Source organism: Seriola dumerili, unplaced genomic scaffold, assembly GCF_002260705.1.
Source record: "Seriola dumerili isolate Sdu_G_001 unplaced genomic scaffold, Sdu_1.0 BDQW01000149.1, whole genome shotgun sequence".
Classification (NCBI taxonomy): Eukaryota; Metazoa; Chordata; class Actinopteri; order Carangiformes; family Carangidae; genus Seriola; species Seriola dumerili.
Genome location: NW_019174404.1, coordinates 19,076,044 through 19,092,564, shown reverse-complemented (window position 1 = coordinate 19,092,564; position 16,521 = coordinate 19,076,044). Strand labels below are relative to the sequence as shown.

General features: G+C 38.3%; 1 protein-coding gene across 1 annotated transcript in view; it reads left to right on the top strand.

Moving 5' to 3' along the window:
- Positions 1–16,521, top strand: part of alk (ALK receptor tyrosine kinase) — a 321,320-nt gene that overhangs the window by 131,077 nt on the left and 173,722 nt on the right. The window contains exon 2 of the mRNA XM_022751149.1: positions 9,585–9,695. Within this exon, the coding sequence (XP_022606870.1) occupies positions 9,585–9,695 (111 nt within the window). The remainder of the gene's footprint in view (positions 1–9,584; positions 9,696–16,521) is intronic.

Sequence of the window (16,521 nt, the reverse complement as noted above, 5' to 3'; positions counted from 1 at the left end):
GGTGATTGATTGGTGAGCAGTCAGGGACAAGCAGGGCATAGTGGCTGCAGTGACTTAAGCCACTGTCTACTTGCTCTCTTGCCCCTCTGGAAAAAATGAGTAAATAATAACAACAACAACTTACATCTGTTTGCTGGGAGATTTGCAAAATACCCACTTCATTGGCAATAGTTCAGTCAGAGCCAAGCGCAGAGCAGCACTGCAAAGTGTATTTACTTCAAAAGCAGCATGCATAAAACACTAGGTAAAAGTAAATTGTTCTGTTGGCCGTGTCTGTGTAATTTTAACTTTATATCTTTTTTTCCACTCTCATAATATAATTGTTTAGGATACTGTGCCCCAGAAAGTGGTAATATCTCAGTCAGTGCAATCCCTACTACAGTACTTTCACCTTTATGATTACCACCTCTTGTGCACAGAGTGGGCTTTGAACCCTGCTCTTTGATGAATGATTCATATGTGCATGAAATATCAGACTAGCCAGTTCATTATACTCACGCGCACCAACATGTTAGTTGTCTCCTGAGTAATAGAGGAGCTAAAAAAACTAATCAATGCCTCAGTGATTGAGTAAGGCCAATTCAGATGGTGGGTGCTTTGATGATGTAACAAACAAACACCTCAGTATCATGGACACATGCTTTGAAGTCAAGGAAGAGATGATGAACTCTGTAATTTATGTTATATAGTTCAAACCGCAGGTTCCCAATGTAAATTTCCCCTTGAGTTTCACAGTAGGCTGTTTGTTTATTAACCATTATTTTTTTAAACCGCATTGTATGTAGACGGAGCATGCACTATTATAATGGAATGAACTTAGGTTATCAGAACCCACCCAGTGGTCTGATTTCCACTTTATTATTGAAAAATGAGTTGCTTCTAAAGGACTATGCCACCCACAGGCTTACATAGCAGCTAACCATTGAAAAAGTTATGCCTGATACTTAAACATTACCTGCTGCAGACTTGTACATGGCTGGTAGCCAGGGCAATGCAAACAATTGTTGACTTGCTACTCTAAGGTTCTAAAGGTTCTTTCATTGCTGTAGGAGTATTTTTGTTTGAAATATTTCTTACAATGTTGACAATATTTTTTAACAATTAAGGAGCAAATGGTATAAAAAATGACAGACATGATTCAGTGACATTCTCTCAGAGAGGGGGTTTCAAAGTCTGACACCCTTAAGGCTTTGTCAAAGCAGTCATCTTACAGTGACACATTTCCACAGTACCTGGTAAATAGCAGCAGAGATGAAGAGTCTGGGAGAAGCCCTCATCATGTGATGGGTGAAAGAGTAATCCTGAGTATGCTGTGAGTATGACTCTGTGCATTACAAGCTATCTTGCATCTGTGGTGGTGCTTGAACCTAAATTATTATGAGGAGACCATTGTTTTTGCCAAATCTTATGCATTTCCTACAGTAGAAAAGCAAAGTTCCAGTGGGCCATACACAATAAGCATAGGCATAAAAGGGGAGGCATCTTAAATAATTTATAAAATTAGTGCTTCCATCATTAAATCAGACACCCTGTGGCCACAAACTATTTTACGGAGCCCAGCAAATGAGAATGGAGAACTTATTTTGCAACTTTCAATACCTCTCTATATCTGTGAATGAGCCATTATTATGCATTATTTGTGAATAGTAGGCTGTCTGATCTGTTAAGAGACATTGCTGTATGTTTTAGAGCACAACTGTGTAGCAAAGCTTCAAAGAAAAAAGGGCATCAGTGTACAACAGCAAAATCATTTTCTTTAATGAGCATCAGCGAAGCCCAGTTGACATCTTCATTGTCACTATGCAGCCCTTTCTTCCCCTGGATAATGGTTTCAGACTGAAGCCTTATGATCCATTTCTTTGATAAAATCATTTGGTGTTCGCCTTGAGAGAGAAAACAGTGCTTGATCTTACTCTGAATTCCGGGTACACATGTCAAATGAACATACATTACCTAGGGGAGCCCCTTAAGTGCTGTCAGAAGGAATTCTTGTGATGGTATTTCAGGGGCTGGTGTTTGGTATAGCTGGTATTACGTCATATGTTGTGAGACTGTTGCTGCTCATTGCAAAGTTTACTGCATTAGCAGCTCATTGACAGAGGCTGCATCTGAAGAAAACAGTAAAGAGATGCTTTTCATATGTCACCATGTGCATGACCATTTAGCTTTATTAGAGCATTTACAATATTAAACTACTGTACTTTTACACTGTTAGACTCAAATTTTCATTCTAAAATTTGCTGCATATTTTATCTGCCTTGTCTATCTTGCATGTTGTAAATCATGCTGTTATCTTCCTTTTTTTAAAATTCAGTGACAACTATTTAAGAGTGAGTTTGCTGAGACTGTTTTGCCAGAGAAGAGGTTGTATTATTGGGGGCCTTAAGTCAGGTTTTACGGGCAGTGCTCTGAGTTAATGAGCTGCATCTGACAGTTGAAGTAAAATCCCTGCTTGTTTACAAGACGAGGCTTATGCCAAAAAAATTCATGTACCGACATCTTATGACAAATACAGAAAGCCTCTTACAAACAGCCCCCACTTAAAGCTAACAACAAGTGTGGTAGGTGGCATATTAACATGAACGCTTTAAATCTGCCTACTCTATTTAACCCTGTTTAACCCTGGTCACTAGTTGTTAAAATGAGACTTGGGCCATAGAAAAACTTGACATCTCTCTTAATGCAGATGAGACATTTATGAATTATTTACTGTCACCATAGTCATGTTCAAAGACTGTTTAATTGGTGAAGTGGTCACCGTCGTAGTTCTGTTGGCAGATCAGGTGAAACGTGTGTGTGTATGAGTGACTATGTACACGCACGTCTTTTTGTGGGGTTGGGGAGCAACGTGTTTTGAATTCTGTGAAGGTCTTAATGAAAGTCGGAGTGCTTAGTGGACATGAGGGCTCCTCTGATGGAAATCAATGCAGTCTTTTGTAGCAGAGCGAGAGCAGCCAATTCCAAGGCCTCAGCTGCCTGATGCGGTGCTGGCAGACTTTGACGACCATTTAATGACACGTCACTGGGCCAGACAGGTAATCAATTTATTTAGGCAGTAATGTATGTATCCCAAGGTAAATCTTTAATTAATGGCTAAAAAGAAGAGGACAATTGTGATGCAGAAGGCCAAAGAGTATGAAAGTCCAACTGTGTAAACGGATGGCTTCCTCATTTCCCTTTTAATTAGCTGCAGTCACTTGATACTTTTTCTGTGACCAACATATTAGGAATGTCTATTCAGCCAGAGTATAAACATTTTAGAATCCCTCTGATTTCACTGGAGACCCCCGATGGTTTCCAGGTCTAGCTGAGCTACAGATGCACGACCTGTACACTTACCCCACTTCCCCTTTTCATGGGTAATTGGCTTCTTGAAACAAAGCCCGCCAGCACCACATACATCATATATAGTATTGTCCCCGCAAAAGTGTTTGTTCCTCTCCTGCCTTTTGAGCTGATCTATGTGTCTCTCCTTTGTGTTTTAGTGGCCCACATTTTTAAGGATTTTGCTGGTCTTTGAAACTATCCATTTCAATCTCACTGAAACCAAAGATGTGGATTAGGACATTTGAGTGATTGAGAATCAAAAAGAGCAGGAGAGGGATGAAGAAGACTGAGAGAGATGTTCATGCATAGCCATGTTTAAGTGACAGGTTGAGTCAAGCCTCATTGATTAATCGTCTAGGCATTTGAAGGATTTCAGCGAGTGAGTGGGACAGAATTAGACTGTTCATTGAGCTGCTCTTCAGTGGTGATGAATTGTACATAGACTACTGACCATGTGCACAGAAGTTCATGTGTTTGTTATTCTCATACTTTTGTAAGTGATAGAGTTGCCAAAAATAATATTTTTTATGAGTACATTTTGAACGAATTATACAGCTAGGATTTCCATTGGTACAGCCAGAGAAACAAAATGCTAAATTATTTAAAACCACAGGACACTAAAACCTTTCTTGAGGCCTGTGCGGAGATGTTATCTGTTTGGATTTAAAGTTTAATTATATCCACTGGCCTTAATTTAAGTATCATAATAAGTATTTTTTATGAAGTTGTCACAACAGATCTCAGTGTGTGTTTTCATTAATAGATTTGCTTCAGCTGTGGAAAGAAACTGCGATACCTTACTACATACCTCCTTACACCTCCTTACTATCTATATATGACAACCTAATTTTTGAAATTCCAGTGAAATCATATGATTCCCATTATTATTATTTTATGATTATTATATTATTGGTTAGTTTTGAGCTTAAGACTTTCACTGGGAAACCATTTCTATTTGAAATCAGCTTGTGAAAGCAAACTTAGGCAAAATTAGGGCAGTGCTTTTTTATATCACATTCTTTTCCACAGGCAGTAAGATATGGCTGCATCAAATGATTATTTGCACTTTTGATGAATTTGTCGATTATTTTCTCAATGAAACAATCAATTTTTCTGTTGATTAAAGTAACAGGAAATTGCAACAAATATACATTGTAATTTTCCACAGCCAGATCTATTTAGAACTTGTAAATTGTTTTAAACAACCAGCAGTCCCAGAGATAGTCTTTTTACTTTTTACTATTTACTATATGACAATGAAAAGAACATCAGGGGTTGTAGCCAGTTCAGTGGTCTGTCTACTGACCACGGTCGCTAAAACAGATCACTGGTTACTACCACTAGGGGCACTAAGGCTAGTGGTCCAGACCAGTTGGTAAGTGATCTGTGGGGTGGTCCTTGTGGTTCTAGTCTACCGTCTCCCTCCTCTGGCTGTGTCGACAACACTGTTAGCCGAATAAATGTTAGATCATAAAGCTCTATCTATTAACTATACTCTATACTACTCTCGATTATGCCTAAACACTTATTGTTGCACTGGATATTGCAGTTTTATTTAAATATTTAGAAATATGAACCAGTGGTCCATATGCTCCTTGTAGTCCCAACTAGTTGCTCATTGGTCTGTCATGTGATCCTTGTGGTCCAGATCAGTGGTCTGTACTCCTGCCTGGTCCTAATCCACTGCACATCTCCTCTGTCTCATCTCCCCTTCCCCCATTCTCTTTCCTTTGGCCATGTGGTACCCTTCTGTTAGTAATTAACGATGGTACATCCTTTTAAAATAATAAATGTCCAAATCAAAAAACAATATTACAAATGCACTCTTTAATGCCTCGGTTGTCTGAATTTAAGGCCTGCAGGTGCATGTGTGTGTGAGTAGTTACCTCTAACCTGGTGCATTGTGAAAAATATCAATGTTTACATTAAGAATTGACACCGAAGCAGTTACATTAATGCGCTTTTTATTTAACGTGACCAACAGTTGAGACACATCTCAAGAAATAATAGGTAGGAAAGTAATGTGTGTTGCTAATGTACACCGGCTACATTGTGCACTAATGGGGACACACAGCTTCTTCTTGCATATGGCTTTGTTTTTTTTTTTTCCTACTCTTCGCTGTCTTTGTAGTTTTTAAATCCAAAATGTAACCATACATCTGCCTTTAGACAAGCTGCAGCCATACAGTGGAGCGGCATTTGCCATGTTTTTGTCTCACGTGGCCAGATCTCTTCATGTGAGAAGGCTGGTCACACAAGACTTAAGCTTTACCCATCCACAGGAAAAGGCCATAACTGTATAAGGCATCTACTAAGAGTGATCCAATGATTTTATGAATCAATATGGGATTATTCAAATGAATATCGGTTTGAATAAAAAAAAAAACATTTTTTTCTCAAGCCAGCCCTACTGAATCAGCTACAACCCCTCTCAAAAATAATTCACATCCTCACATTTGAGAAGTTGGAAGCAACATATGTTTGTCAGTTTTCCTTGAAAAATTACAAAAAAATAATTGCGGATTAATTTGTTTCTAAATTGTTGTTGAAACATTATACTTTTCTTGGACACATGATGTGGTATTGACCACCACATCATCTCAAGGAAAGTTCAGACACATTTATTTTGATTTGTAGAAAATAACCCTAACCCTTACCCTAATATTATTGACAAAATATTATTGTGGTAGCACAATAATATTAATTTGTGAGATTTAATCATGTGTAACAGCCTCTAACTCATTATACAATCATCATTATGTGCATAGATGTAAGGCATGACCTTCAGTTCATCAGAGATCTGAGGATATCAACCACTCCTACAAACAGAGCAGTGAGGCAAAGCTAAGTAATCCAGACGCGACTGCCCAGCCAAATCCTCTTGCTCTTTCTTTGCCCCTCTGATGTATTTCCAGCTGTTGGGAAAGTGCCTTTCCAAGGTAGCCATGGTACGATATGCCTGCCTCAGGCGGCCTTTACCTGTTCATAGAATACAGGACACAGTCATGTAATATCAGGACATATTGGCAACCTGCCCTAATCCGTCCTCAGTTGTCAGTCAGTCAGAAAACTAGCCACCACTTACAACAGCTGGTAAGTCAGTCAGCCAGTCAGAGCTCCCCCAGTGGCTGATCAGTTTGTGTGAAAGCCAACCAGCAATTACAGCTACCAAGCAGCCAACTAGCCAGTCAGCTCCAGCAGCAGCCTGCCAGCCCATCCAGAATACAACCAGCCAGCCAGTTTCCCCTTTAGCAACAGCTGTTGACCCCAAACTAGGCCCACTGTAAGGGCCACAGTCAGCTTTCCCACACAGCCAGAAAAGGAGGAAAGGAGGGTCCTAAAACCAAGAGAGACTCACCTAGGCCCTGACCAATGAAACCATCCAGGCAACTAGTCCTGAGGATAAACCGGGGCTCTGTCCTTCCAAGAAGTGCAGTCAAATTAAAACCACTCATTTTAAGGCTGGGGTAGGAATTAATGTCATATGGCTAATCTGATTAATTGTCTTATTCTTTGTACAGTTGTACAAACCATGTTTATTTTTTATTTCTTCATGATTGTTTATTTCATCCTCATCTATTTTTTGGTGAAATACTTTTTTTTTAATAAGCGTGATACATCAGCACAGACAGGACAATTTGACATCGGTATCAGCTCACTTCAGAGCAAAACAAAAAACACTGATATTGTGCTTGACCCTTCTTCCATCTTGTGAACATGTCACTTAACCAATTCATTAAGGCTTACAAATACTCGGTTTGGATTCGTTATTTTTAGAGATGATAGAAATTTGTCACAGTTTGTTTAATACTCAAAGCTAGACAGTAGGGGTGTAATGGTACGTGTATTCGTCCAGAATTGTCACGGTACGAACATCACAGTTCGGTGCATGTAGTCATACGAAGAATATGTCTGAGCGGAAAAAAAGTCAGTCACACACCTACTTCTACACCTACTTTGCAGGAAAATTTCAGGTTCCCTGTGGCATTCAACAGCGATGGAGTGCGAGTGGGGGATCAGACGAGGATGGTGTGTCTGTGTTGATCTACAGCTGTGCATAATGTCAGTGGAAACACGTCAAACATGCTAATGCATGTTAGACGGCATCACTCAGATGTGCCAATCAACGGAGCTAGGCAAAAAACAAAAAACAGGAGTCCAACAACGTATTCCTGCTGTTTTAAGAAGCCTCTAGATGTGAAAGCAGACAGTGCCAAAGATATTACCAAAGCTATTGGCATATATATTTAAATGGTTATGCGCCCATATGCAATAGTAGATTAAATTAAAAGTGCTCGAGCCTTGTTACAATGTCCCATCTCGTGCGCACTTAAGCCATTTACGGGCTTGCATGAGCGGTGATTGATCGTGAGTTTTTTTTTTTATATTTTTATATATATATATATATATATATATATAGCCTACTGCAAGTGGAACAAATTGAAACAATCTTTGTATTTTTTATTATAGTATTTATTTTTTACTTTTATAACAACAGATGCTTTTCAGTTTTGTAGCTGATTGTGATCTATTGCCTTTTGTTTTTTTTATCAGCACTACATAAAAATATGACTTATGTGAGAGTATGTTTTGTTAACTGTTTAATATACTACAGGCTGTACCAACTATCTCAGGTAGTTCTAAACTACACTAGGTGGGACAAACTGTAACTTGCACTTCTGTAAATAAATTAAAAGAAGCCTAGAATTAAGCATTTGGGACTTGTTGCTTTTTTTCCATTGTACTGAACTCATACCGGACCATGACCCCAAAACTGAGGTACATACTGAACCGTGACCATGTGTACCTTTACACCCCTACTAGACAGCCATAATTTTCTACAGGTTAAAAGGTCTTATTTTAAACATTTCACTTAAACATTGGCTGCTTAACTTACTTGTGTTCTTCCTCACAGCTGGAGACATCCAGTGGTTGATTTAGTACCTGTAGCAGCAACTCTCTGCAAGCATTTTTAGCAGTAATAGTATTGAATTGACACGTTTCAGTTGTGTGAGTTGACATCTTATGCACATAGGCTTGCTAAGAGCATTTGCTATTCTAAGATTTATGCTGACAAAGAGCATTTGTCTGTACACCCTGAATGACAGGCACACAGAGAAGGTTGCTAAAGAAACAGACAGGGGTGGTAAAAACTTTGCTTTTATCAAGGCCAACATGCCAGAGATGGGGACTCAAGTTTGTGACTTGTACACACAGTTACTTGAGACGTGACTTGAGGTTTGTGCTCAAAAGACTTAAGACTGTGTTTAGGAAGAGAATACCTTGAATACTGTGTCTTCTTTGGCTGAAACTATAATGTACTCTACTGTTCAGTTCCATGAAAGGCAGCATTTACAGTCAATTGCTCTTTCAGGCTCATTTGAAATGACTGCAGGACTTATGCAGGAGTCTCCTTCCTAGGCAGTGGTGTATTGGTCTGTTACTTTGTACTAATTATCCATGGACTAAGGACAAAGTGAGAGAGATAGCTTGTGTGTTTGTGTGTGTGTGTGACGGCTATGTGGAGAGGTGGGGATACAAGAAGTATAAGAAAAAGTTGCATGTACTGTACATTAGCAGACTTCTGTTCGATTTTGTGATAATTAGTCTCTAAGTTTAGAAGGTGAGGATAGAGTCAAACAAAATCAGACAAATGTGTCCTCAGGTAATTATGGAACCTATCGATACCCAATAACCAATTCATGTGGCCTCTAGGATTTTTTTTTTAAACTATGAATCAAGTTTTATAGGTATTGATCAATGCTGTAGATGCTTCATTGACCTAGAAATGCTGAGGTTGATGTTTTCTTTTTTCTTAAATGTTGATAAAGTGAAATACGACACTGCTTTTCAATGTTATTACAGGAATTCCAAATACAACTACTGCTATACAGCTATTACTTTGTCACTCTCCATTAAGATCGAAGCCGTGCCAAGCTCTTCAAGCGTTTCTCTTAGATAGTAAAGCTTTCAGTGAAAAGGGCTTTGCATTGTAATGAGTGATGAGTCAAACTGTCAGATCAAACATTTACAGATGGTAATAAGAGTAGCTATGAGTGATTTTGGAAAACCAAGTAAATGGCACCTCAGTATGGATGCCAAAGCAGTGGCAACCAGTCAGCCCAAACAAACACAGCAAGGAGCAATCATTATTTAATTTAACGCCAAAACATTTTAATAATGGTCTTCCTTCCTCTTACCTGATACCTCTGCAACAAATACTGTCAAAGTAAGTTGTGAATTTGCTGTTTTTGCAGGTGAGCCACTGGCTGGTAGGACTGCTGCTGGCATTCCTAGAGGGTACTGGAGCTTCTCCTGGGTCGCTGAAGATGACCTGAGCTTTCCCAGCAACTCCATGCCAATGTCAGGTGAGTTGGACATTGTCAGCCTTCCTTAGACAGATTGACAGGCCCCAGCACCTGTGTCCTACAAAGATCCTGTGCTTCCAATTGGCCACGACACCTGGCATCAGCTCTCCATCAGCACACATAAATGTCTCTGTCTCGCTTGCCCTCTGCCATCAGCCATGGGATCTTCACAAAACTGGGTTTCTGTTGATCAGCCTGTTCATGACACCCTCAAGGACTCAGAAAAATAAAACTTGGAGTTGCCATTACAAAGACATCAAGAATCTGCCACAGGGCATATAGAATCATCTTTGTTAATATATGTGGGGTAACTGTCTGGTTACAGTGGCTAAATAAATAAAATACAGTAGGGATAAATTAAAACAAGTAAACACAAGTATAAACATGCAATATTAAAGAGGCTATGTCAAAAGTTGTGTGTCTGTATTGTAGTGTCTAAATTAAACATATAAAGTACAGTGTAAGTGTGGGCAAAAAGAGTATAGATTACTTGCAGTATGCACACATACCTACCTTTACAGTTTTGTATCTACTCCCTAAGGTCATTAGTGGTGCTAGTAAAAGGGCATATTGTACAGCAAAAGTCTCATCAAATTATCCAGTATGTAACAACAATAGAGCTGTTGAAAAATTCAGATAACTGCAGTCAATAACATAATGTGTCAAGGGGTATGGAGTATAATACATCTCTTACAAAAAAGATAAATTCATCAATGATAATATATTTCAACAGATTCAATATTAAAGCCTTGCACCGAAGGTAAAAGACTGCATCAGGATATTGCTACAAAATACTTCTTTGTCATGTTGCAAAAAATGTATTATTGTTTTAAAACAACAAAAACTGATTATAAGACACACAAACGTGATGGTAACAAATAGAAAGAACACAGTTACAATGAAGTCAAGCAGAAGTCTTTGAAGAGAACTAGATTTTGATTAATTTAACTATAATGAATATCCATAATATAATTTTATTGAACGAGAAATTGTTTTGAAGAAGTAATTCAAAATCGTGGCCAAAATATTGGATAGTAATGCCAAATACTTAAACTTCATAATTTTTCCAATTAATCTTTTCAAAGAATCCATGCATTAAGAACCAATTTTCAAGTGTTAACTTTATTTTAAGAATGAGCATTCATTCATTCAATCTTCTGAAGCTATGATAACCACAAGAACAGATATTGCATACTTAATCAACTTTAAATGCCAAACATAAAGTGAGAGAGAGGGAGAGAAAATACATCTCCTACAAGTACAGCTACAGTGTGGATTTCCCTACATAGGATACTATCAAGGATTCACTGTTATTTAAGATGACAGTGCTCCATGTTTATTGCATTTTAATATAGATCCTGGCTTATAAAATCTTTGACAGCATCAGAGAAGTATTCATCTGATGTTTTAACAGAATGCAACTGTGTAAAAGCCACATTTATGCAGAACAGAATTATGCGTGTGGGTCGCTGCTAGGCTTCTTTATTGGATATTCACTCACTGCTCACTAATCTGAACCGGCTGTCAGCCACTGGTGGGGCCATATGTCACATACACAATCACAAACAGTTTACTGCAGGTAGTAAAACAAATATTTTTTAACTCCTATTGTTCATCTTGTAAGAAAAATACTCAAGTATAATATTTAACTATATATAAAAATATTTAAACTTTAAAATTGGGATTCTGCTATTTTGTATTGGTTTTTTAAATTGTGAGGTTTACATTCTCTTCATTCACAGAGATAATTTTCTCTGGTTCAGACTTTAATCAGCCATATTTTGAAAACAGATATTAAATTGGTAGATATTACCATTATGTTCCATGAGCTTAGTGTTTTAATCACATCTCCAAAAACAAGCTTAGTAGACCGGTCAAACCTCATGAAGAGAGAGACACACACACACAAAGGTATGAACAGGACTTCAGTCTTCAGTTTAAGTCAGTTTCTGCAACATGTCAACACAGATGCGAGAATATACTATTAACAGTTCACACAACTTTTTAATTGTAAATATAATGATGAAGGATGGACAGACATGTAGATCTGTGTACTGTAGCACCAGGAGCTTTGTAGTGTACTCTTCAACACAGACATATTGTGTAGATTTGGACTAATCAGTGAAGAAAAGTTAGAAGACCATTATTTAGTTTGTAGTGGAGAAGAAAGTCTAGTAGGGGCTGAAGTTTGCTGAGTGAAGAAAACTATTCTGAGTTGTAAGAAAAGTGATTTGAAGACCTGAGTCCAATATTATAGCTCTGGCTATGAGCATCTGTGTAAGCCCAGGGAAACTTGTGTGCATCCGTGTCACATCATACTCTCCAAGTCCATTCGCATCACTGAGCGGTTTGAATTCCAGTGTGATTTTTTTTTTTTTCTTTTTCTTTTTCTTTTTTTTTTTTTTTTTTGCCCCTTTCCTACCTCTTGGAGGGTTGGAGGTCATCCTGTAAGTGATGATTCAAAGTCCCGCCAGCACCAAACTGTCACCCAACTGTTTATGAAACACATTCTTGACTGTGAATCCCTGGGACCTTGCTGCAGCTGCCTGTGACTGTGACAGCCTGCAGAGGACCTAACTGTAATCGGTGTCAGTTAGGCAACAGATCACCCCACCGTTTTTCAATGAATCAGTCTGTCATGCTCACAGCCAAAACCATTTTTCTATGAGTTTGTTCTGTGTGGTAAATAGTGAGTGGAATGTGATGTGGCTGGATCAGGAAGGGTCACATCTGAGTAGTAAAAGCCAGATGACTACTAATGACTGATGGCACAGTTCAAGAACTAATGTAATAGGTTTTACTTGTGTTATATATTATATTCTTTATTATTTCACATTCTCTTCCAATGGTTAATCATTGTGTGTGTGTGTGTGTGTGCGTCTGTAGATTTGTGCCTTGTAAGAACTATTTTAATGCTTAAAGATTAGGTTGTGTTGCATTGTGTTACAAAGGACAGCTTCAAAGGATGCTTCAGAGGATGCTGAGAAAAAGGTTTGAGATAGGAGAGGTCACAACAACAAGGCATGGTGAACATGGCTTTAGGCTGCAGTGATAGATCTAAGCTGTCCATACAGCATCTGCCGTCTGCTGGCATTTATTGCCTACCATAAAAGCCAAAACAGCCTGACTGGACACTTGCCACCAGCTGCCCCCAGAATCTCTTTCCTTTCTGCCGCCCTTCTTCCTTCAGCAGCATATAGTTGCAGGGACTACAGTGTATGCAGAAGGTATTACATTCAATTCAGTGCTGGTAAGCTGACTGCATTGCCACTGTGTGTCAGTAATGTTAGTAACGTCAGAGCCTTGTGACCCGAACCATCTTCTGCCTTCCATCTACAGTGTTGTCTTCCCTTGGGGAGTAGCCCCGGGGCAGCTTGTTGCCATACTGTGTTTAGTAAAACCATTCCCATATGCCATCTTCACGTCGCCTCATCCCAGACCTTTCTCCCCTCATCGAGATGGATTGTCCTGGTTCAGCTGTGGCTGCCAGCTGTAACACAGGCACTCAGATGGATGCTAGCCACTTGAGGAGTTGCCGTGCTCTACAATAGAACATCTGCCTCACTCAGCTGCTAGTGCTGTTCTTGTGTAATGAGACACAGCAGCGGAATAAAACATTTGCAAAGGCGGGGGGTATAAAAGATAGAGCACTGGTGCAGGTGCTTAAATATGGCATCCTCCTAGAGTCAAATCATTCAGCCCTTCCAGCCCTACCAGTGTGCACATTGTTCCGTTTGCACAGCTTTTTCATGCTCAAATCAAGATCCCATGAGCATTTGTGTGCATGATTGACTGGTTTAAAAAGAATAACAAAAACAGACAACATAAAGACTGTTTGGACCAAGACCAAAAAGATATGTTTTTTTTAGGAACTCATTGCATCACCAATCGTTCTTATTGGGATTTCAACGTTCAACATACATGGTTCCGGTTTCTATTCATTCTGTTGGCTTTGTTTCTTGAACAGTAAAATCATTTCTTAAATTAAATGCCTCTCATTCATATAGTTATTTATAAGTCTCTTTTAAGTAGTTTTTAACATCTTACAATATTCACATACATGGTGTCAAAGAGAGGATGAATTAAAAGCCTCACAGGGCCTCCAGGGGCCATTTAAAAACCCAAATACCACAGCATTAGTATGACAGAAAGGAATACATCTCGAACACCAATCCTCAGTATATCACTTACATTCTTCAAATAGTAAGGTGTCATTAATATCATGGTATTAGTGTCGCACATTGGATTTCCCAGTCAGGAATAAACTTGAGATTATGTCTGGCAGCTACTTTGAATGTATCAGAAATAAAAAAAACAAAAAACAAACAAAATAATCAAATTAATGTAAAAACATTTGCTCTGTTTGATTTGAGTATAAGATGCATAGTTGTTAATGCGAACAAGACAACAGCAAACAAATGCACAAAGGGATGCGTGTTTTATGGGTAGCAACTGATTGCTGCCTATACTGCCAAATTCACTCTATCACAGATGCTTTTCTAGTTGTTCATTTGTTTAGATGCTGTGGAATGTGGGACCAGTTTGAAAAATATATTGCAAACCAAAATGTCTGTTTTGGATGGAAACCAAATTAGCTGAATTTGCTGAGAGTTACTGTTGCCACTTACGGTGACTCAGAGTTGTTGTTGTTTTAATGATTGTGAACATACTGTAAGGCAAAAAAAAGGCTTTTTATGGTTTGGTTTTGTCAGTTGATGCTTCAATATCTTCAAGAGTCTGTTGTGAAGAATTTCAGTTGACCCCCTGCCTGTATGCTGCCTTTGTAGTTTTGAAGACTGGATGCTAAGGATAAGGTGAAGGAGTGAGTTCACAAGGAATAGGAAGGTGGACATTTGACTTTTATACCTTCTGATCTAGAATCAGAAACTGGCACCTGCAGTTGAGCCAAAAATGTTGATGAGCAAACCGCTACATCTAATACTTGCAGACATCTCTCTGCTTTTTGCTGTCAATAAACAAATCACATTTGTTCACATTCAAACCCATCCTTAATCTCAAAACCAGGGAAGACAACAAATTTAATTGGTTTTTCAGAGGAAGAACACAACTGATTAATATCAACTCATATTGGGTAAAGAAAAACAAGCAATGAAATAAGCAGCTCCTTATTAATTTCTGTTTCCGGCTGCAGAAGCAGAGTTCTGTGTTTTATGTTTTAGATGATTTCTTTACAACACTTCTCATACCTGCTGTTTGTCAAAAATCCAAAAATCTTGCCCCCACTATTCATCTGTATGTATTTGACAGGACAGCTTCAGCTTCTTTGAGATGAACTGAATTTGCCAGGAATGCCTAGTCCATAAAAAGTGGAATGGATACATAAATAACCTCAGCCAGACACAATCTCATTGTAATCAGGAAATAAACATATTCATCATCTGAGTTAAAGGGTTTCATGGGGACATTTGTCAGCAAAGTGTTTACTCTCCATCTAAAAAAACATACATTCTTAGATGTAATTTACTTGATGTCAAAAGCACTCCTGTGCAAATCCAGTATCTCATTTTTTAAAACATGTAATCACATAGTTGTGCGCTACTGGGAACTGACTAGTTCATTTATATACAAAATTAAGATGGCCACAGTTGGCTTGCATCTCAATGACCTTCGGCTGTGTAACACAACACTTCTCTACAATCTCAGCTCTGTTTGATGAATGAGGTTAGGGTCAGAGTGTCATGATATGCTCATTAACCAATCACACATCCTTGTTAACACAGACAGGACCACTGGCATCTCTCTCTCAAATGCTCTGCTTAATTACTAATGGGGCCAAGATTTACCAGTGTTTTTACAATTAATTAATTCCTTTCCAAGCACCCGAGCACATTCATTGTATGGGCAACACCATTTACAGGCCTTGTTTACAGTTATCTATTGCCTTTCTTTATACTGAATTACCAACTTATGTAACAACACTAGAACCATATACAAAAGAGAGTCTGCTCCATTAACGACCTCAGCTGCATTTATAAGTGGAGCTGCTGAAATTACAAGCACATATGAATAATGCATCAAAGTATACATAGCACTGTTCACAGATGCCTTCAGAAACAATACTGATTATGATCCTCCATGTTAGCAGACATCGCTGTTCTTTTTTTTCTTTTTTTTTTGGCATAGTGGTTATCATGGTGTCCAGGTCACATTAGGGTTAGTTCTGGCTTTGAATGAACCTAATAACTTTTCTCTGTTTTCATAAGAAAGGACACACAGAAAACAGTAAGTGGCCATTCTGAGCTTGACAGATTTACAGTCTTTAAACCTGAACCCCATGATGCTTCATGGCTTCATGCCGTCATATTCCGAGCATGACTGCAACCAATGACCACCATCTCCGGGGTATTAGTATTCAAAGATATCCTTTAATTATCATCAAAGCCTGTTGTGCTGGGAGCCCTTAGAACCAGCCTAGGAAAATGAGAATTTGAGTAATAGATCCACTAAAAACAATGATAATGTCATTTTAATCAAGATTGTTCTCTAGAAGCATTTATAGTGTATTTGGTTACAGGACCGATGGAATTACATTCAGATGTGATGACATAAAATTAATGGAGTGTAGAAATTAGAAATTCAAGCTTTTGAAATAATATGTCAGTGACTGCACATGTAAACTCTTCATTGAGCTTTAATTTCAATTCATTTGTATCGAACAAGCTGAAATATTGGTTTACATAATGTTGATAATGTTGAACAAGTGACTGCATATCTGTTTTCTCTTATGACGGCTAGAATGAACTATTCATTATTATTATAACTACTAATTATTAGGGTTTTTCTGAAAATAATTTTGTTATTTGTG